Genomic DNA, 24,198 nt, shown 5'->3' with positions numbered 1-24,198 from the left:
GGCTAAGATAAATATCAACATGAACAAAATGGGAACATTGGTCCATAGAGACAGAAATAAAAAGACTAGAATAGTATATAGATAATGTGGTATCAACTAACCATTACACGTAACCAGGGAATATTGTTTCATAATAATACTTTAACTCCAGAGTTTCATGTGTGGGAAATTTGATCCCCAGTGTAGAACTACTGAATGTAGTAGAAAGCTAGGACTCCATACCTAGCTTAGAGCTAGTAGATTACTTCTTGAGAAAATAGATGGTTCTATCAGACTGAGGCTCTTGCTATCTTTCTCAGTGTTAGCTCTCTTAAATCCACTTATACATGTGCTACAATTTGTCATGCTGGATATGGTCAGAATATCCTCATTAGGAACTACTGACAAGAGGGTGTTTCCTGATCTTGGAAGTGAAGCTTCAGGTATTCTGTCACAGAAACACAAAATGGACAGGACAGTGTATAATTGCAAAGAGCAGCAATGCTGAAGGGAAGGTAGTAGAGAATCTATAGGATTTGCTCACAAAATATTCTTAAGCAGTAAGACAGGTGGAAACCCAACACAAGTATTATGCACACACAACGAGAAAGAAAGCAATTGGTGAGCAAGAACAATTTTCCAAATGTAAAGCCACAACTTTAGATGTAAGGTAATACAACTAATTTCTATCCAAACACAGCCTTAAAACTAAGACCAAACGAGCAAGCATTCTACAAAATTCCTTTATTAAGGTTCACAGGCCAAAAAATTTAATTTCAGTAAGGATAAGAATAGAATTTTATTTTCACCTTGTGCACTGGTAACTCTCAGTGACAACTCTTAATCAAGTCTACTCTCACATCTTGGTAATTTAAATATCATGTGTCTAGAATAAACCATAGGGACGTCCTACCAATGAAATCAGTAGATACCCATGAAAGTAAGTTAAAAACTGTAAAATATCTTCTTAGAATGAAAATTCCAATTCGGGTACTTGATTTTGGGGACACCACTATTCTCCAGACCAAGTTTTATTATGGTACCATAAAGATAAAGCAATTCAGTGTATCACTATAACTAAGCCTCACTCAATTCTATTTAATACAGTATCTAATTTACATTAATTGATCCATAAATATTTTTAATGACTATATATGAAAATAGGAAAAACAATAGAATACAATAAATAGGAGTATAGTATTATATGTATTTGCTATAGATTATTAATATTTCTGAAAAGTTCTCTTTGGGAAAAAATTTTTTAGACAGCATGGTGGCACTTATCTTAAATCCCAACACTGGAGGCAGAGGCAAGTGGATCTCTGTGAGTTCAAGGCCAGCCTGATCTATGGAGCAAGTTCCAGAAAAGCCAGGATTGATACACAGAGAAACCCTGTCTCAAGAAACCAAAAGGAAAAAAAAAAGTTTTTCAGAATGCAACAAGATGTCTCAGCAGGTGAAAGCATTTCCTGTGCAAGCCTGATGATCTGAGTTCAATCCCCAGATCCCACAGCGGAAGAAGACTGGCTCCATTCCAGAGAGTTCTGACTTGAACATACACTGTGTGTGTATATAACACTTCTGTTGGTTTTCATGTCTTGCTTTTGGAAAATACATAATTTTAGACTGGACTGCATATGTCTCTTACATTGCTGCTCTTACAGCGACCTGAGTCAGGTTCCTAGGAACCATATTGTATGACTCAGAACTGGACATAACCCAAGCTCTAGAGGATCTGACACCCTCTTCTGGACTCCACAGGCACCTGCATACACACATATAAATAACTCATTCCACCATTGCTACATAATTAAAAAATGAAAGATCTTTGAAACTGGTAATTGTTGGGAAGAGAGAGAGACGGTTCCACAAGAACACTTGTTTCTCTTGCAGAAAACCCATATTCAGGTTCAAGCACCCACACAGTGGCTCACAAATGTCACTAACCCCAGTCTCAGGGGAGCTAACATTTCATTCTGACCTCCTTGAGTAACAGACATGCACAACATTGACATATATGGATTCAGGCAAAACACCCATATACATAAAATGAAATAAAAATAATCTAAAATATTTGATTAAAAATTAATGACATTTACAGTAACAATATCAAATTAATATATTCCCAGAATTGGTGGTCATTTATAAAGATCAGTTAAAATTGCTAAGTGTTACATAAATATAGAAAAATACTCTTTGGGGACTGGAGGAAGAACTTAGATGGAAGTGAGAGAGAATAAAAGTATTACAGTTTAAATGCATTCAAAAGACTAACACTGACTTATTTAGAGTATATGAAAGCATTCATGTGGGTACACTGTAATTCTATATTCTTTCAAACTGTAAAAAAAATTCACAGATCAACCTAAAGAAAGCTTTAACAGAAAGGTCTAAATTCACGTTAAGAATATACATGAAAAACATTGAAACAAATAAATATATATGCAGTCCAGTCTAAAATTATATATTTTCCAGATATTTATATTCGGGGGGAAACATAACATCCTTCTAATGTGGCACTGAAATGGAAAATCTGTATGCTAAGCAATCAAGCTGTAAAAGTATGTTTGTACACATTCAAGAACTTTAACACAACTTTCAATGACTATCATTGAAAGTTGTGTTAAAGTTCAGCAGTGGGAATTTTCAACACTAATAATACTAAAATATTTAGAATGTGTTTATTTATTCATTCGTGTCTATATGTGTGAGTACATATGTAAAGGATGGACTACAACTAAACAGTATTGGCTCTCGTACCTTTACATGAACTTAGGGTGTCAGAATGGAACAGTAAGCTTCTTTACATGCTGAGCCATCTCACCAGCATTAATTACTAAGTATTTTTCTAGTAAACATCGACAGACACAAGACACAGAAAACAAGTCTTCATATTATTACCAAATTTTTATATAGACCTACAGATGTAGTAATATTTTTAAAATGTTCTAATTCCTGTATCTTAGTCAATTAAAAATACTACAATTTAAAACAAACTTAACAAAATTCTTTTATTTATGAAAATCTGGTAGTTAAGGTTACAGAAATACCATTATTTAGAAAAAAAATCAGGAACTTATCAATCCTATCTTTTGTTATTTTGAGGATTTCTTGTTGGAGTCAAAATCATAGGATATTTTTTAAAGCCAAGTCTTTTTCTAAAAAGCTACAGACAGATCAATCTAAAATAGGCTTAGTTAATTCAAGGGCACTAACAAATCTGCTTTACCTCTGACTTAAAAAATCATACTGTAACCCAACAGAATTTTAAATGAGAAAGCTTACTTAATTTTATATACAACTAATCAATCACCTTTGATTCTTGACAAGCAGACTATTACCTTCTTGATGATAATGCATATATTCTCTTTTAAGGACAGATATACCAGGCCCTCAGTAAAATTCAAGAAAGCATTGCATCCAAGGGATACCCATAAACCACTGTCTTAAATTTCATAATAGTGATCAATAGTTATTTGTACTATCTGAAATTTCATATTATTATATATCTCTTAAAAAAATACACTACTGCAATTTTGACTGTTATCATGTCAATATAAACACAAATACCTTTTTATCAAAATCAGAAGTCACCAACTTACTCTATCATGAAGAGTCCATCCTACATATTTCAGGTAACTATCATTTAGGAAGGCATCGCTATACATTTTCATCCATACTCCAATTTCTTCAATACAGATGGCTCGAATTTCAGCAATTGCATCACTGGATGAGACAGAAGAAGACAAACCTCTCAATTAGACAGAAACCTGGAACATATTCCAACTAGTTTTCAACAGATGTAAGTTATATTCTTTCCTTTCTTGAGACAGAGTCTCAAGTTATGAAGTCTAGACTTCAAATCACTCCATAGCTGAGGAATGCCCTGAACCTTTGATCCTCATGCTTTCACTGCCCAAGTGCAGGGATGAGAAGCAAGAGCTGTGATTACAGGCAGTTTTGCTCAGTGCTGGGGATTGAACCGAGGACTTTCTCTGAATGCTAGGAAAGTTCTGTATTAACTGGGATACATTCTCAGTCCAATACAAATATTTCCTTAAAATTTAAAAATTACATTTATTCAATCTGCTTTCAGAGGGTCTGCACATATGTCATGGCATAAGTGGGGAGGACAGAAGAAAACTTACAACAGTTGGTTTTCTTCCTCTGACATACAAATTACAGGGATTAAACTCAGGTAAGTAGTCTTGGCCTCAAGTGATTCCAGTGAAGCACCTCACAAGCTCAATGTAAATATTCTGAATACTATTTTATACTCACACTGCAAAAGGTCTCCAATACAAGTATCTTGTTTAATTTTGTTTTTATAAAAGCAGAAACTATTAACTCCAAGTGTAACAAACACTAACATACTATCTTCATTGGAGCAGGAATGGTATTTAAGAGTTTCAATACTGTTAAATCATCTGAGAAAAAAAACCAATGTGACAAGATAAGATTTCAAAACTATTTCTAAACAACCATTAGCCAGTACAGGCCTGCACAACTGTTAATGAGCTTTTATAACCACCATAAACTAATTTACAAAGGCAAAATCAAATAGCAGCCAATTATCTGGAACAGCATAAGGGCTGCAGAAATGGCACCATCTGCTTTTTTTAGAGCACCCAGGTTGACTTCAAACATCTACAAGTAAGTTTCACAATCATCTGTAACTTTACAAATTTCAAGGGATTGAGATGCCTCCTTCAGGCCTTAGTGAGCACTGCACTTGCCTGTTGCACAAACATAGGATCAGGTAAAATAGACCCAACACATAAAATAATAAAAAGTAAAAATGTAAAAGAATTTACAAAACTAAAACCAGAGACATTTACTGAGTTGTAAGGAAATCTGTAGTTTAGCTTATATTTCTATGAAACATATCTCATCACTACATTCACATCATAGGTCTTTTTTTTTTTAATCAACTAAGTGCTAAGTTAAATTACAAACATTACTACATATTCTCTTTTTTAATGGATATTTTATTTATTTATAGTTCATTCATCCCCTTTCTCCATTCCTGCCTCCATCCCCCTATCCCATCTTCCCATCTCCTTTTTGCTTTTACATTTGAATTACAGGCAAGTATTAAGGTCAGTTCTAGGTTGAGGAACTAGCAACACAATAGATGCAAATAGTCAAGGAACAAGCAAGACAATAAACACAAATAGTCAAAGAATAAGCAAGACAATAAACAAATTTCCAAGAACACTCCTGTGATCACTGTTTCTAAGAGCTAATCAGGATGAACAAAATATTTGAGCCTACTTCCCTGTCCTAGCCCAAAGTCATTTTCTTGTCTGAAGCCTACTTCCTTAGCCTAATATTTAGATTCCTGCCTTAAATTACTTTTTTGTTTTATCCTAATGTGAGATTCCTCTGAAGTCCACTTCCTTGTCCAATGTCAGATTCTTTTTTAAAATTTCTTTTTATTTGTTTATATTTCAGATGACACACAGGTCTTTTATCATTGGTTAATTTATGTTTTAGGCTGAACAAAGAATAATCCACATTAGCTAAAATAAAAAGGAGGCAGAAAACCCATACATTTTAGAATTATATCCATTTACCTCAAAAGATGCATTAATGTAATTGTCCTGAGATGATTCTCCTACTCTAAGGTAATTTCTCAAAAAAAGATTTTATTTTGCCTTTAAAAAAAATCAGATTATTAACCCTAATTTAAGAAAAACAAACAAACAAACAAACAAATGGGTGGGGCATAGTAGCACAAGCCATTAATCTCAGACTCAATAGGCACAGGTAGACAGATCTCTGTAAGTGAGAGGCCTGATCTACATAGAGAAACCTTGTCTCAAAAAAAAAAAAAAAAAAGGAAATAAAGTAATATAAATACTACTAAATCTTTTGGCATTTAATCAATATTTAGGGTTTCTCATTTATTCTGTTAAATCCTAAGTAACTTTAATTCAATAAGATTAAAATTAGAAGTAAAATTCAGCTGTAATTTTGCATTAAGACACTTCTCCTTACCTTTTTTTTTTTTTTTTTTGCAATTTTCCTGCCACCACCAAGTGCTAGGGATTATAGGTGTTTGTCACTATACTCAGATAAATTATTTGTCCCTCTCTGTCCTTTTAGGCAAGGTCTCATTGCATTCTATTGGTCTCAACCTCTTGGCAATCTGTGCCTCAGTCTCTCAAGTGTAGCAAAGCAGGTATTTAAGTGAGTTCTGGGGATCAACTTCAGGTCCTCAGGCTTGTGCACCAAACACTCACATCTACTGGTATACCATATCATCTCATATCAAGGGCTATCATCCCCTAGCCCTTGTGTGGTGTTTTTGAAATAAGTCCACAAAAAACATGCTAATGGTCTTTCTTTCTCTGGTGGATATTTGTTTACCGTTTCTTCAGTATGAGTAACCTGAGTTACTCATCAGTGACGAATATAACATGGTCAAAATGAACAGTTTTGATGCCAGAAACTAAGTCAAAAAAGATGGTATGAGTAGCTACTGATCTCTTGGTAGGTAACCTACTTGCCATATGAATAGCATTCAGGTGCCCTTTGGGGAGTTCCATGGAATGTGTTATCTGAGGCCTTATGTTGAGTTAAGCTATCTTAGAAAAAAAAAGGTCTTCCAAATTCAACCAGAGGATTGTAGTTTGAACAATGTCTCTAATTATAAATTCATTTTGACATATAAATTGAAAATTAAATTGTAAATATTAATGAGGTAACCTGTGGCATTTCAGTAGATATATGTATTGGGTAACATTTAAATCAGACCATGCATAAATTACAAATATTTACCATGTAAATAAAAATGTTTCAGAATACTTCCTGTTCCTTCCCTTGTTCCTCTGCCAGCTTTATTCTCCTCTTCCTTGTTCCTGCTTCTCTTTTATTTGTTAGGGGTGGAGGGCTTCTTTAAATTTTTCAAAAGGTTCTTATTAGGCATCCCAGGGTAGTTCAAACCTACAGTACTGTTGCTGCACCCCCAGCAATTTTGTGATTAGAGGCATACTGTTGTGTTTTATAGAAACAGAGAAGGAATATGTTTGGTGGATGTGTAGTCAGGTGTGGGGGAAGGGGGTGCCTCTGCCAGCCCATACTGAGGCATCTCTTCCCCCTAAGGGACCAGCCACAGGATGGTATAGTATAGAATAGAGTTTATTCAGGGCATGGGTAGGAGAGTAGAGGGAGTAAAGAGAGAAAAAGAGAGAGAGAGTGGGGGGGGGGGAGAGAAAGAGGGAGAGAGAGAGAGAGAGAGAGAGAGAGAGAACGAACACAGAGGAGCAGAGGTCAGCCATGAGCACATGGAAAGAGAGGGGGGAGGGGAACGGGGAGAGGGGGGGAGCCAGACTAGAGGACAGAGAAAGAGCACAAAGAAAACACAGAGAGGAGGGGCCAAGCAGCCCCTTTTATAGTGAGTCAGGCATACCTGGCTGTTGCCAGGTAACTGTGGGGCAGAGTCTAGACAAAAATGCTAACCACAACCAACTCAAAATAAGGCCTTCTAATTTTGTAAAATGTATAGTTACACAGGCAATCTAGTAACCAGAACCATCTAGCTAGGCCACTCTCTAATTCTTAGTCTATACAAACTATGACATAACAATAGCTGCTTTATAATGCTAAGTTTAGGGATAAGTTGATATCTTGATTAATATTAAGAATTTTAATCATTAATCTAATAACAACCAACTGCTGTTGGGCCCAAAAATCAGTTCTCTTTAGTTGACAGAGTTGAAATGCATCAACACCTACATCTTTGTGGTGACCCCCGATGCCTGGAATATAATCAGTACTACTCTGATTATATATACTGATTATTCTTTCAAGTTCAAATTCAATGTCATTTCTTTTATGATTACTGAGGTGTATGACTTAGTTAGTTTCTATTGCTCTGATAATACATGAACCACAAGCAAATTGGCTTATTTCATCTTACCATCCAGGGAAGTCAGAGCAGAAACTGATGCACTGCAGAGGTTATGGGAAAAAAAAATGCTGCTTACTGGCTTGCTCTAGCTGCTTTCCTATACAGAGCCCCCTGTGGGCCTGCTCACATCAATCAAGAAAATGTTCTACAGATTTGCCTACAGGCTAATGCAACAAAGGCATTTCTCAATTAAAATTTCTATTCCCAAGTGACTCTAAGCTTGTATCAATCTGACAAAAAAAAGTGGGTAGCATGGAAAAGACACCTACCAAAATTTTCTGTCCTCTAGGAACTAATATTATGTTAGTATATAGGGTATGACAGGGTACAATAGTTGTTTCAAATCTTGAGTTGATTACAACTGTTGATATAAAAATATTTTTCAGAACTCTTAATTTTCATACAAAAATTATTACATATGTACAATCTCTAATTCCAATAGCTCCATCTCATTAAGACAGGTATTCTAAAGAATTTGTCAGTAGAAATGTTAAACTAAAATGCAAGAAAGTTCAGACATGTAGAAAAGTAACAAAAATTTTAAGAAAAGATTAATTTTGAATAACATTTTGGCACTGGGGTTTTGAAATAAACAGCAAAATGAATTCAGGATAGCGTCTACTTGAAAACTTAAAAACCCACCTATAAAAGTATAAATTTGGTAAAATTATATTAATCTTTTGTTTCATTTCAACTTTATAGTGTAAATTGAACATGTTGGTTTCTATGGGAAAAACCTCACTAATTTTAACTAATTGTATTAACAATTTGAGTGGGGGGTAGATATAGTGCTTTAAAACTAGATTTAGATTGCTTTCTTGACAAACAGGAACTTAATCATTTTCTGCTTACAATGAAAGAAGAACAAAACAGAGACAAAAGTTCTTTCAAGGCACTGATAGCAGCTTTTCCTGTAATTAGATTATACTTAAATTACTGTAATACAAGATCTGGGGGAGAAACCAGTAGTTTTGTTGCTTATATAGAAAAAATTGTAAGAGCTCTAAAGTGAATAATTCTGTATGTCAAAAGATTATATGAAATGCAGCATAAAATAAACTCCTATCTCAAACAACTCTATGTAAAATTTTACTCTAAATTTTTCCTTAAAATAGATCAGCTACAGAGAAATTATATGAAGACCTGTATGTGTTTGTGTGTGTGTGTGTGTGTGTGTAGGGGGATAAATAAAATTAACTCATATGAAATTAAACATCTAATGAAGTTGCTAACACACACATACCATCTTTTATTATGTACATTGTCAATATGAATTTTAGACCACAGAAAGTGACTCACAGTAAGACTTAAAAATGAAATCTTAAGTAAAAAGGAAGGTTAATGCTATTCAAAAACATTGTAAGAAACAGTGTGAGACACCTGAGGAACTGAGAACTTGAATGAAAACTAAGTTCAACTATTATTATTTCAGCCAAACAAGTTATTTTAGATGTGCTACAATATCACATTTTTTAGGACTATGAACATAGCTATATAGCAGAATGTGTTCTTAACCCTGAAATAAGTTTCCGGGGGTGGGGCGGGGCAATAAATTTATAAAATTGAAATCACGTTACACCTCATTTTTGTTGCATTATGCATTAGTAAAAAGAAGTGACAACACCTAGAAAAATCCAAATATGATTCTATCTGAAGAGTCCACTAAGAAACATAGAACTGTTACTGTACTCCTTTAAATATAGCCGTTAATAGACTGGGGCAGAAAGATCAACGTTATTTTGAGTTGAGTTCTAAGGCAGATGAGGCTTTTAAGCAAGGTTCTGCCTCAACAATAAAATAAAAAACAAACAACAGCAAAAAGAACATCGGTACATCTGACAGAGTCAAAAAACAAATATACCTATATATTTTTTCTTGGAGAAAAAAACCCTAGGAAACAAAATACAAAACACAGAATAAGCAAAAATAAAAAGGAGATGCATTTCTATTAGGATAACCGACAATCTCTAGGAAATGAAGAAGCATTGAGACTGGTCCATACTTACACATCTGAGTACCCGCACTGTGAGCTGAAACAAGGAAACTCAAGGACATACACCAGATGGAAGTAAAAAAGAACTGAGAATTTAGACAGGCCAAGGTGAGTAAGGTTTATGTATCATGGTATCAGAGTGGAGAGTTGAAGAGAGAAAGTAGAAATTGGAGATCTGTCAACTCTTTAGCCATGTACTAAAAGGTCCATACATACGAAAACCACTCTTACATAGTGAAAGAATAGATGGAACAAATACAGAGTTGGGAATATTTTGAATTCTGCATGTATTAATTGGGAAAAATTAGCTGCACACTAAATACTGATTTTGTTCTTGGCAAACCTTAGTAATTAAAAATAACTGGTTTCTATAAAAAGAATAATATATTAAAGAAAATGAAAGTATCCAGCATAAAGACAAACTCCATAATAACTGGTATTAGATAAAAATAAAAACGAGGCATGAAATAACAAAAGCTGATCAAGAAGGGGGGAAAAAAACTCAATCCAAAAAAGTAGAAAGAAATCATACAGAACACAAAACAAGCTAGATAGAACAAAACTATTATGACAAAGTTCATATGTTAAAAAAGTTTTATGTACATCCAATATCCTAAAGACCACTGAAGAGAAAAAAGCAAGATGAAGAAAACGATATTAAGTAGAATCATAAAACAAACAAACAAACAAAACAAAAAACCCTCTATGGTAAAAACAAGAAGACAAAAGTCTAAAAGGTAGCCAAAATAAAAAGCTAAATTAACTACAAAAGTTGTAAGAAAATAACAATAGCAAACTTCTCACATAGTAACAAGACAAACCAGAGAGAGTGAATCTATTCTTTGAAAGGACTCAAAACCAACAATGTTCATCTAAATTTCTACATAAAACATCAAAATTGGTAATGACAGTTCTAAGTAAAGAAATTTTTCTGCCTTCCACTTATCCATGAAAAAGAAACTTGAGTAACTTTTTAAAATGGAAGTTTCTGACACTTGGATATAAAACAGTTTCTTCAGACAACTAACAGCTCAGTTGCAGTTGTGAGAGTTCCAGGGTCGAATGGCTCACCAACACATTCGTGTGGTATAGAAGAGGGAACATGACTGGAAGCAATATGCTAAATACATGTTCATATGCACAGAAAAGGTCTATAACAAAGAACAAAGCTTATAAAACACAAGACAGAGAAAGACCAAAGATGTGGCTGGCCTTCAAGAAAAGAGAAAACTAAATGGAAACTCTCAGTACATTGGCCCACATGCTAAATTTAAATACAAAGTTTTTTTCTGTTTGTTCAATATATGAAGGGATGGAAATAAAAGTTAAACACTCATATATGCAAAGTAGGTGCTTTATCACTGACAATACTGAGTTTTACTAAGTATAGACATTTTATTGTTTCAAAGAACTAAGTGAAAATATTTGTGAAATATTAAATGAGAGCTTATTACACTATGTACCCTATGTAACCAAGAGTGAATCAGAGCAAAGTATGTGAAAAAATTATGACAAAACAAGGAAACAATCCCAATTTTACCAATTTTATTCATTATGGTATTGAAGTTCCAGCCAAAGCCTCCAGACAGAACAAGATGTTAAAAAACCATCAAATTTAAAAATAAGCTGTCAATTTCTCATTGTTTGCAGATGACATAATATTATACATAGAAATACTCAAAAGATTCCACCAGAAAACCGTGAGAATAAATGAACTTGGCAGAGTTACATGATATAAAGGCACCATATAAAAATAAGAAGCATTTTAATATAGCAACAGCAAATGGTCTAAAATTGAGCTCAAGAAACCAACATTACTTATATCATAAAATCCAATAACATACCTAAGGATAAAACTAAAAGAAGGGATATTTTCTATAGTAATAGCTATAAAAAACACTGAAGAAAGGCATTCCAGTGAAATTCATGCCCATCCCAGTATCCAAAATCACTACCCTGTATTTTCCCCTGGCGTGTTGCATGTATGTGCGCATGTGAGTACTGTGGTACACAAGATATCAGACAATAACGTGCGTAATTAGTTCTTCCCTTTCATTCTTCTGTGGGTTCCACGGACTGGTTGCAGGTTATCAAGCTTGTACATTACCTGCAGAGCCATCTCAATAGCCCTGTTTGACATCTTATAAGTCTTTAATCTGTTTATATTTGAACAGCTTTTTCCATAGTTGAGAGATAAAAATCCCCATTTAAACACTTTTATGCATGTGATTATATAATATTCACAATATTTATTGAAAAGATATTCTCCCAATATTTATTCTTTGAGGAAGATCACTTAGCTGTGAATTCCTGATTTACTTCTATGCTCTCTGTTTTATTACAATAGTACAACTCCTTTTATGTCTATACCAGAGTTTTGAAACAAGTCTCATGTATCCATGACTCCAAAAAGCATAGGTAACAAAAAAAAAATAGACAAATTAGATTTATCCAGGTTAAAATACTTTTGCACAGCCAAAGAAACAATAAACAGTGTAATGGAACAGGCTACATAATAGAAGACAATAGTTGTTTAAAAAAAATCTGTTATGGGGTTAATAGCCACAATATTTTAGGAAACCTAAAAGTTTAACATCAAAATAAAAAAATGGTTAAAAATGAAAAACTTACCTTACTAGACATTTAAGAGAAGTCATTCACATAGCTAACAGGAATATGAAAGAAAAAAGCTGAATATCACTACTCATAACAGAACTCAGATAACAAAAAACTAAGAGACCCATTCAAATTAGAATAGCTATTAAAATTATTGACAATATCAAATGTTAAGACTGGAGACTTTTTCACTGTTGCAAAGTACATCAGTAGTCATTAAGAAAGAATGACAGAATAACATGAAGTCAGCACTACAGGCACAAAGGTCATTCATTATAAAGAGGCAGAAATGGGAATTTTAAGGGCTAACATTACAGCTCATAAATAAATTTAAAAATACTATAATATCACCATTTGGGAGGTAGAGACAGAAGATGAGGCCAACCTTAACAAAAGATAGTTTGATACCACACTGGCCTTATGTGAGATCTTGTTTTAGAAGTATGTTGCGGGGGGTGGGGGAGTGTAAACACACACACACACACACACACACACACACACACACACATTGTTTTAAAGTATGAGTGCTTACCACACCTAAAATTTGATATAAAATAATGAAGAAGTTCCAAAAAAGCTCAGTTGAATAAGCCCATGACTTAGTTGGATGAGCCTATAGACACATAACTGACAATGTGTTGAAATCTCTGATAAACTCTGTGAGAGCTATAAAGTAAACTGATTCATATACAATGGAATATTAAGACAAAGATACAACTTCTTAACCTTAAACAAGCAAGTCTAGTAGGTTATAATGACATTTAAGTGTTGGAAGAAAAATCTGAAAATGTGAACAAATAATTCTGTATGAAGGAAAACCATTATTCAAAGATAAAGCTGAAATATTAACTGTTTAGAAAAATGAAACTGATAAAACTTGATGGTAGCCAACTTGCTTTATAAGGACCACAACAAATTTTTTTTCAGATTGAAAGTTAAAACTACTGTAGAATGATTTCAGTATTTTACAAAAATTGGGAAAAGATCTTTACCAACCCTGCATACAATAGAAAGCAAATATCCAAAATACACAATGAACCCAAGAAGTTAAGACTCCAGAGAATCAAATAAACCTATTAAAAATGGGGAACTGAGCTAAACAAAGAATTCTCACCTGAGGAATCTTGAATGGCTGAGAAGCACTTAAAAAAATGTTCAAATCTTTAGTCATCAGGGAAATGCAAATAAAAAAAAACAAAAACAAACAAACAAAAAAAAACAAAAACAAAAAAAACAACCTTGAGATTCCACCTCACACCAGTCAGAATGGCTAAGATCAAAAATTCAGGTGACAGCAGATGCTGGTGAGGATGTAGAGAAAGAGGAACACTCCTCCACTGCTGGGGCTGCAAGCTAGTAAAACCACTTTGGAAAGCAATCTGGTGGTTCCTCAGAAAATTGGAAATAGTTCTACCTGAGGACTCAGCTATACCACTCCTGGTCATATACCCAAAAGATGCTCCAACATATAACTAGGACACATGCTCTACTATGTTTATAGCAGCCTTATTTATAATAGCCAGAAGCTGGAAAGAACACTGATGTCCTTCAACAGAGGAATGGATACAGAAAATGTGGTACATTTACACAGTGGAATATTACTCAGCTATTAAAAACTATGACTTCATGAAATTCTTAGGCAAATGGATGGAACTAGAAAATATCATCCTGAGTGAGGTAACCCGATCACAAAAGAACAAACATGGTATGCACCCACTGATAAGTGGATATTAACCCAAAAGCTCACAATACCCACAATACAATCCACAAGCCATATGTAGCTTAAGAAGAAGGAAGACCAAAGTGTAGGTGCTTCAATCCTACATAGAACAGGGAACAAATAATTACAAGAGCCAGAGGGAGGAGGAACCTGAGACAGAGAGAGGAGGGGGATGGAAACAAAGGGTGCAGGAACAGGTATTGGAAGGGACATGAAAGAGGTACAGAGGGTCAGGAAATTGAAAAGAATTGTAGCAGTGGGGTAGGGGGGCTGGAGGTAGCCACTAGAAAGTTCCAAACTGCAAGGAAGCTAGAGGCTCCCAGGACCCAGTGGTGATGACTTTAGCTGAAATATCCAAAAAGGGGGAGACACAACCTGTAGACTACCCCCAGTAGTTAGGCACGGCCCCCAGTTGAGGAATGGGGCCACCCATGCATCTTCAAAATTTTAACCCAGAAATTTTACTGACCAAAGGAAAGACAGGGATAAAAAAACAAACAAACAAAAAAACCAAAAAAAAAAAAAAAAAAAAAAAAAAACAAAAAAAAACAAAAAAAAACCAACCCACAACCAGAACAAAGACTATAAGGTCATTCAGAGACTGTCTCACCTAGGGATCTATTCTGTTTGCAGACATCAACACCATTGTTGATGCCAAGAAGTGCTTGCTGACAGGAGCCTGATATAGCTGTTCCCTGAGAGGTTCTACCAGTACCTGACCCATACAGATGCAGGTACTCAGCCAATCATGTGACTGAGCCTGGGGACCCCAATGGAAGAAGTAAGAGAAGGACTGAAGGAGCTGAAAGGGAATGCAACCCCATAGGAAGGACAATATCAAGTAATCAGACGACCCAGGGCTCCCAAAAACTAAACCACCAACCAAACAGTACACATGGTTCCAGACACATATGTAGCAGAGGATGACCTTATCTGACATCAATGCCCCAGCATACGGGTACACTAAAGTAGTGAGGCAGGAATCTGAGTGGGTGGAGAAGCTCCTTGATAGAAGCAAAGGGGAGGGGAGAGAGAGAGAGAGAGAGAGGATGGGTTGGGGGTTTGTGGAGGGGTAACCTGGAAGGGGATATCATTTGAAATGTAAACGAATGAAATGGTTAATTAAAAAAAAGTATCAAAACTGTTAACAAGATGTTACATCAAAGATGGCACAGTTTTTTCTCTTACCTTCTGTATACACTGATAATGTAACACTACCATGGGTAGTAAGACTACAGAAAAACTATACATGAAAACAATAGCAAAAAGGACCAAAAAGGGACCATAGCTGCTTGAACAAACTACATTTATAAATTTAAGACAGATTAATGAGATATAGTTTCTAATAATTTATGATTCATACTGAAATCCAAATCAAAAAGAAAAGAAAATAACTGATTTTTAGACTGAATAAAAGATCGAATATATGCTGTTTATGATAGACATACTTTATATTGAAAGACATAAAAAGTTTTAAAGATGATGAAAATAAACAAAGAAAGGGAAAAGTAGATAGAGAGGGCACTTTGTTGTATGATAAAAAAAGCAACTTAAAAAGGGACATTTCATGACAAAAAATAATAAGCAGGAAAGTAACAGTACAGTATATTTTTATAGGTACTAGAGAGCAGTGGCAGAAAAATCAGAATAGCTACAATGTTCAAAAGTTAGGCTGGCTTAACATAACACAAATCCAAGAAATCATTAGTGAAAACTTTACTGTTAAACACTGTCAGAGTATATTTATCAGGTGAAACAGAGAAAGAGGATATAAAACAAGAAAAAACAGAAATATTAAACAAAGAAATGTAGAAACAGAAAATGAGAATATAAAAATCTGTAATAAGTAAGTTTGTATAGAAAAAAAATGACTGAATATAATCAACTAGAACCAAAGAAGACATGAGGAAACAATAGGCAGAAATCAATAAAATGAAAAATAAAATTAATGAAACCCTACAGCCACTTGACAAGATAGATTATGTCATCAATTACACTGACCAAAGCAAAGAGGACACATACTACCAAACTGAGCATGAGTAAGTGGATGCCACTGACAGTCTTAGAGATATTAAAAGGATGAAAAAAATGTCAGGAGCACAACTATAACTTTTAATTTTTACATCACTGGCTTAAGAACATGCGTTATCAAATTTGAGTTGACTGACACTCCTTATAACAAGAACATTCTGGATCAGAGGTCTGCTTGGTGTATCTTCCCACATATAAAAACAATGTCATCTTTCATAAATTCATTCAGAAAACAATGTAGAAGTGATCATTTCACAATGGATTCTACGAGTCTAGTATTCCAAATAATTCTTAGGTACAATTTGAATTTCTATACTAACAGCTTATATCACTGCCTTAAGCTACTGAAACATGGTAGAAAACCAGGCAAGGCAAAGGCAGAAGTTTGTAAGGAACTGAGAGTGTTGTGAAGAGGATTGTGGAACACTGCTTCTTCCTCTTTCTAAGGAACACAGATTTCTTCCTTCCTTTCTTTTATGTCAGAGCCACAAAATGAGCAGCACTAACATGTGGTCCTCAGCATGGTAAGTTCTTTCTTTCACTAGGGCCCATTACTAAAGAAAACCATAAACTAAAACTTCAAAATATGAGACAAAATAAACTGTTACTATCACTGATACTTTATGACAGTAATGAATTCATCCATTACACCCAAGAAAATACATGTAAAAGAGCTTACAAAACTAGAAACAAATTCAAACCCATATAATATGAATGCCAATGATAAGGAACTTCCGGTTTGGGACCGAGCCTAGAGCAGGTCGCAGGCAGCAGCTCCGTACCCAACCGCAGAAAACCAAGAAAAACAGGGACTCCCAGGAGCTTGAACTCACGCAGCATCCCAGGTAAGGAAAAAGCAGCACTCACCCCAAACAGGGAGCAACAGGGACCCAGGAATTCGCTCCTGGCCTGGAGCGGGCTCCATCCGGTCTGGGCCCGAGCACTCGCGGATCCCGGGAGGCAGCTCTGCACCCAATCTCGCAGACTCCAGAGGAAGCGGGGCTCGCAGGACCTCTGTGCCAAGCAGGGTCTTGGGCTAGGAGGTGGCAGTGCTTGCCCCCGAACAGGGAGTGGCTAGGACCCACTGGGACCCAGGAGTTCACTCCAGGGCCCGGAGCGTGGGTTCCTTCCGGTCTGTGCCAGAGCAGATCCCGGGAGTCAGCTCTGCACCCAATCTCACAGAACCTAGAGGGAGCCGGGCTCTCCGTGGCTCAAGCTAGCTCAAGCAGTTTCTTAGGCTAGGAGGTGGCAGTGCTCGCCCCCAATCAGGGAGCAACTGGGACCCACTGGGACCCACTGGGACTCATTGGGATCCAGGAATCCGCTCCTGACCCGGAGCCCCGGCCCCTTCCGGTTTCCACCTGAGCACCAAGTACATCTTGGGCCTCATCTCTAACTCAAGCAGCAAAACCCATCCCAAACAGTTCTGACACAACCTAGATAATAGGAAAGACAGGCCCCAGTCAGAGACAGCACTGATAGCTCAAAGGTGATCCAGATGGCGAAAGGCAAGCGCAAGAACACAAGCACCAGCAACCCAAGGTACTTGCCATTATCAGAACCTAGTTCTCCCACAATAGAAAGTCCTGAACTCCCCATATCACCAGGAAAACAAGAACCAGATCTAAAATCATTTCTAATGATGATGCTAGAGGACTACAAGAAGGAAGTAAATAACACTATCAAAAAACTTGAGGAGAACACAGGAAAACAGGATGAAGTACTTAAAGAAACACAAAAATCCTTTAAAGAATTACAAGAAAACACAAACAAACAGATGAAGGAATTGAACAAAACCATCCAGGACATAAAAATGGAAGTGGAAACAATAAAGAAAGCACAAAGGGAGACTATCCTGGAGATAGAAAACCTAAAAAAGAAATCAGGAGTCATAGACACAAGCATCACCAACAGAATACAAGAGATAGAAGAAAGAATCTCAGGTGCAGAAGATACCTTAGAAAATATTGACACAACTATCAAAGAAAATGCAAAATGCAAAAAGTTGCTAACTCAAAATATCCAGGAAATCCAGGACGCAATGAGAAGACCAAACCTAAGGATAATAGGTATAGATGAGAGTGAAGATTCCCAACATAAAGGGCCAGTAAATATCTTCAACAAAATTATTGAGGAAAACTTCCCTAACCTAAGGAATGAGATGCCCATAATCACACAAGAAGCCTACAGAACGCCAAACAGACTAGATCAAAAAAGAAATACCTCCCGTCACATAATAATCAAGACTCAAAATGTACAAAACAAAGACAGAATTTTAAAAGCAGTAAGGGAAAAAGGCCAAATAACATATAAAGGCAAACCTATCAGAATTACACCTGACTTCTCACCAGATACTATAAAAGCCAGAAGATCCTGGACAAATATCATACAAACCCTAAGAGAACATAAATGCCAGCCCAAGCTACTTTACCCAGCAAAACTCTCAATTACCATAGACGGAGAAACTAAGATATTCCATGACAAAACTGAATTTACACAGTATCTTCCCACAAATCCAGCTTTACAAAGGGTAATAGCAGGAAAGCTCCAATACAAGGAGGGCAATCATACCCCAGAAAGAGCAAGAAAATAATCCTTTTCCATCAAACCCAAAAGAAGATAACCACACAAACGATGTCTCCACTATTAGCAAAAATGACAGGAAGCAAGAACACCCTCTCCTTAATATCTCTTAACATCAATGGACTCAATTCCCCAATAAAAAGGCATAGGCTAACGGACTGGATACGCAAACAGGACCCAGCTTTTTGCTGCTTACAGGAAACCCACCTCAGTGACAAAGACAGACACTACCTTAGAGTAAAAGGTTGGAAAACAATTTTTCAAGCAAATGGCACTAAGAAACAAGCGGGAGTAGCCATTCTAATATCGAATAAAATCAATTTTCAACTTAAAACTATCAAAAAGGATAAGGAAGGACATTTCATACTTGTCAAAGGAAAAGTCAACCAACATGAACTCTCAATTCTGAATATCTATGCGCCAAATACAAGAGCACCCACTTTCATAAAAGAAACCTTACTAAAGCTCAAAACACACATTGCACCTCACATAATAATAGTGGGAGACTTCAACACCCCACTCTCAGCAATGGATAAATCATGGAAACAGAAACTAAATAGAGATACAGTAAAACTAACAGAAGTTATGAACCAAATGGACTTAACAGATATCTATAGAACATTTCACCCTAAAGCAAAAGAATATACCTTTTTCTCAGCACCTCATGGTACCTTCTCCAAAATAGACCATATAATTGGGCACAAGACAGGCCTCAACAGATATAAGAAAATTGAAATAATTCCCTGCATCCTATCAGATCACCATGGTCTAAGGCTGGTCTTCAAAAATGACAAAGAGAATGGAAAGCCCACATTTACATGGAAACTGAACAACACCCTACTCCTTGATAATCAGGTAAGGGAAGAAATAAAGAAAGAAATTAAAAACTTTTTAGAATTTAATGAAAATGATGACACATCATACCAAAATTTATGGGATACAATGAAAGCAGTGCTAAGAGGAAAATTCATAGCTCTAAGTGCCTACAAAAAGAAACTGGAGGGAGCATACACTAACAGCTTGACAGGGCACCTGAAAGACCTAGAACAAAAAGAAGCTAATACACCCAAGAGGAGTAGAAGGCAGGAAATAATTAAACTCAGGGCTGAAATCAACCAAATTGAAACAAAAAGAACTATCCAAAGAATCAATAAAACCAGGAGCTGGTTCTTTGAGAAAATCAACAAGATAGATAAACCCTTAGCTAGACTAATCAGAGGGCAGAGAGACAGTATCCAAATTAATAAAATCAGAACTCAAAAGGGGGACATAACAATAGAAACTGAGGAAATTAAAAAAATCAGATCCTACTACAAAAGCCTATATTCAACAAAATTGGAAAATTTGGAAGAAATGGACAATTTCCTAGACAAATACCAGTTACCAATGTTAAATCAGGACCAGATAAACCATCTAAACAGTCCCATAACCCCAAAAGAAATAGAAGCAGCCATTAAAAGTCTCCCTACAAAGAAAAGCGCGGGACCAGACGGTTTTAGTGCAGAATTCTATCAGACCTTCAAGGAAGACCTAATCCCAATTCTTTTCAAACTATTCCACAAAATAGAAACAGAAGGTACACTACCCAACTCATTCTTTGAAGCCACAATTACACTCATACCCAAGCCACACAAAGACCCAACAAAGAAAGAGAACTTCAGGCCAATCTCCCTTATGAACATTGATGCAAAATTACTCAATAAAATTCTAGCGAACCGAATTCAAGAACACATCAAAACAATTATCCATCACGATCAAGTTGGCTTCATCCCAGGAATGCAGGGTTGGTTCAATATTCGGAAATCCATCAATGTAATCCATTATATAAACAAACTCAAAGAAAAAAACCACATGATCATCTCACTAGATGCTGAGAAAGCATTTGACAAAATTCAACACCCCTTCATGATAAAAGTCTTGGAAAGGTCAGGAATTCAAGGTCCATACCTAAACATAGTAAAAGCAATTTACAGCAAACCAGTAGCCAGCATTAAACTAAATGGAGAGAAACTTGAAGCAATCCCACTAAAATCAGGGACTAGGCAAGGCTGCCCACTCTCCCCCTACTTATTTAATATAGTATTGGAAGTCCTAGCCAGAGCAATTAGGCAACACAAGGAGGTCAAAGGGATACAAATTGGAAAGGAAGAAGTCAAAATCTCACTATTTGCAGATGATATGATAGTATACTTAAGTGACCCCAAAACTTCCACCAGAGAACTCCTAAACCTGATAAACAACTTTAGCAAAGTGGCTGGATATAAAATTAACTCAAGCAAATCAGTAGCCTTCCTCTACTCAAAAGATAAACTGGCTGAGAAAGAAATTATGGAAATGACACCCTTCAAAATAGTCACAGATAATATAAAATACCTTGGTGTGAACCTAACCAAGCAAGTAAAAGACCTGTACGACAAGAACTTCATTCCCCTGAAGAAAGAAATCGAAGCCGATCTCAGAAGATGGAAAGATCTCCCATGCTCATGGATTGGAAGGATTAATATAGTAAAAATGGCTATTTTGCCAAAAGCCATCTACAGATTTAATGCAATCCCCATCAAAATTCCAATTCAATTCTTCTCAGAGATAGAAAGAGCAATCTTAAAATTTATTTGGAATAACAAAAAACCCAGGATTGCGAAAACTACTCTCAGCAATAAAAGAACTGCTGGAGGAATCACCATCCCCGACTTCAAGCTGTACTACAGAGCAATAGTGATAAAAACTGCATGGTATTGGAACAGAGACAGGCAGGAGGATCAGTGGAATAGAAGACCCAGAAATGAACCCCCATACCTATGGTAACTTAATCTTTGACAAAGGGGCTAAAACCATCGAATGGAAAAAAGATAGCATTTTCAACAAATGGTGCTGGTCCAACTGGTGGTCAGCATGTAGAAAAATGAAAATTGATCCATACTTATCTCCTTGTACAAAGCTCAATTCCAAGTGGATTAAGGACCTCCACCTAAAACCAGCCACACTGAAACTAATAGAAGAGAAACTGGGAAAAAGCCTGGAATACATAGGCACAGGGAAAAAGTTCCTGAACAGAACGCCAATGGCCTGTGCTCTAAGACCAAAAATTGACAAATGGGACCTCATAAAGCTGCAAAGCTTCTGTAAAGCAAAGGACACAGTCAATAGGACAGAGCGGCAACCAACAGATTGGGAAAAGATATTCACCAACCCTACATCTGATAAAGGGCTAATATCCAAGGTATACAAAGAACTGAAGAAATTAGAGTCTAGACAATCAAAGGACCCTATTAAAAAATGGAGCACAGACCTGAACAAAGAATTCTCAACTGAGGAAGCTCGAATGGTTGACAAGCACCTAAAGAAGTGTTCAGCATCCCTAGTCATCAGGGAAATGCAAATGAAAACAACACTGAGATTCCACCTCACACCAGTCAGAATGGCTAAGATCAAAAACACAGGTGACAGTACATGTTGGCGAGGATGTGGAGAAAGAGGAACACTCCTCCACTGTTGGTGGGATTGTAAACTGGTACAACCACTATGGAAGGCAGTCTGGCGGTATCTCAGAAAATTGAACATAGCGTTACCTAGGGACCCAGCTATACCACTCCTGGGCATATACCCAAAAGAAGTTTCAACATACAACAGGGACACATGCTCCACCATGTTCATAGCAGCCTTATTTATAATAGCCAGAAGTTGGAAAGAACCCAGATGCCCTTCAACAGAAGAATGGATGCAGAAAATGTGGTACATTTATACAATGGAGTACTACTCAGCTATTAAAAACAATCAGTTCACAAAATTCCTAGGCAAATGGATGGAGCTGGAAAATATCATCTTGAGTGAGATGACCCAATCTCAAAGGAACATACATGGTATGCACTCACTGATAAGTGGATATTAGCCCAAAAGCTCACAATTTCTAAGAATCTTCATATAGACCACATAAAACTCACATAGAAGAAGGAAGACCAAAGTATGAATGCGTTGGTCCTTTTTAGAAGGAGCATCAAAAGGTTCAACCAGAACTCCCAAAGTCTAAACCACCAACCAGAGAGCACAAAGGGAGGGACTCACACACCTGTATAGGGAATTGAGGGTGACCTTGTTAGACTCCAGTGAAAGTGGAGGGCCAAGGTCCCCAAAAGTTTGGATCCCCTACTGTGTTGGAATTCGAGAGCAGGGAGATGGGACTGGGAGGATGTTTGGAGCACACCATCACAAAAATTAGGAGGAAGGGGTAGGGGATAAGGGATTTGGGGGGAGAATGAGAAAGGAGACAACATTGAAAGGTAAATACGTATAATACCCAATAAAAACCCCACACAGATAAAGGATTTAAAAAAAAGGGAGTCTATTTATTTTAAATTAATTTCAAAAGTTTCTAGGAGATGCAAATTGGCTAAGATACTATTTTAAGCTCTCCACAAAAGAATTTAAATCTCTGTTCAATATTCTCAAGAGAGAGGTAAACCCTAACTTCCTCAACAGTTAATTGACAAAAGAGAGGTAATCTCACAAAAAGTAGAAAAAGCTATTTCTAATCGATATATCATATAGTCTGATTAATTGTCAGTGGAGCTATAAAAGTCCTTTGACAAAAGATTATTAATACAGATTTATATATCCTTAAATAAGGCCTTCATGACTCTCTGAGTGTGGAAGGAGCAACTGTTGGCGCTTCTGCCCTGATTTTACAAGAACTCTGAAAAATTGGCTTTAAAAACAAAAGAGGGGGAACGGTACCCCCTCAGAAGGAGTCCCCCTGAAATACTCTCCATCATGCCTTGTTCACTTTTCTCTCTCTAAAGCTGAAAGCTCATGGCAAATCTCTTGCTGACCATGTTGGTGACCTCGGGCACCACCAAGACCAACAAAACTTTGCCAGATATGGGGAAGGACCCTCATACCCATAAAGGGAATGCCCCAGTCCCAGTTCCCTTATGGAGCCGAGGACTGATATGCCTGCCCAATACCACAGAAGGCACAGCTAACCGGCTACCACAAATATTAATGAAAAAAATAGATACCCTCACAAAGCCAGGCCCAATCATAAATACGATGAATAACAATTTACATCCAGGGAAGAGAAATCTCCCTGAGAATCCCCTTCTTTTTTCTTTCCAGGTAAAATTGAATCACCCGTGATGCCTGCTATTAGAAGTTCTAACCCAGATGGACCAGAAGCCAGGAGCCTCGCCCTTACCCTCACCCCCTACCTTTTCCCACCTGCACAAGGTCCCCTGAAGCTGGGCAACTGCAAGATCCTGCTTGGCAACTGCAGATAGACTCAAAGCAGTGTACCATATCATCTGAAGGATAGCAGGGAGACCATAACTCAAGCAGTGTACCATATCTTCTGAAGAATAGCAGGTT

General features: G+C 36.5%; 1 protein-coding gene across 4 annotated transcripts in view; it reads right to left on the bottom strand.

The window, feature by feature from the left end:
* Positions 1-24,198, bottom strand: part of Stag1 (stromal antigen 1) — a 344,086-nt gene that overhangs the window by 124,528 nt on the left and 195,360 nt on the right. For 3 of the 4 annotated variants that reach the window (XM_028788047.1, XM_028788048.1, XM_028788049.1), the window contains one exon: positions 3,582-3,705. In XM_028788047.1, the coding sequence (XP_028643880.1) occupies positions 3,582-3,705 (124 nt within the window). Of the gene's footprint in view, positions 1-3,581; positions 3,706-4,260; positions 4,366-24,198 lie in introns of those variants that run through there. The other variant, XM_028788050.1, reaches the window with a different exon arrangement.

Source organism: Grammomys surdaster, unplaced genomic scaffold (assembly GCF_004785775.1).
Source record: "Grammomys surdaster isolate TR1022 unplaced genomic scaffold, NIH_TR_1.0 125698, whole genome shotgun sequence".
NCBI classification, from domain to species: Eukaryota; Metazoa; Chordata; class Mammalia; order Rodentia; family Muridae; genus Grammomys; species Grammomys surdaster.
The sequence above is the reverse complement of the archived record's forward strand: the minus strand, read 5'-3'. Positions and strand labels throughout refer to the sequence as shown.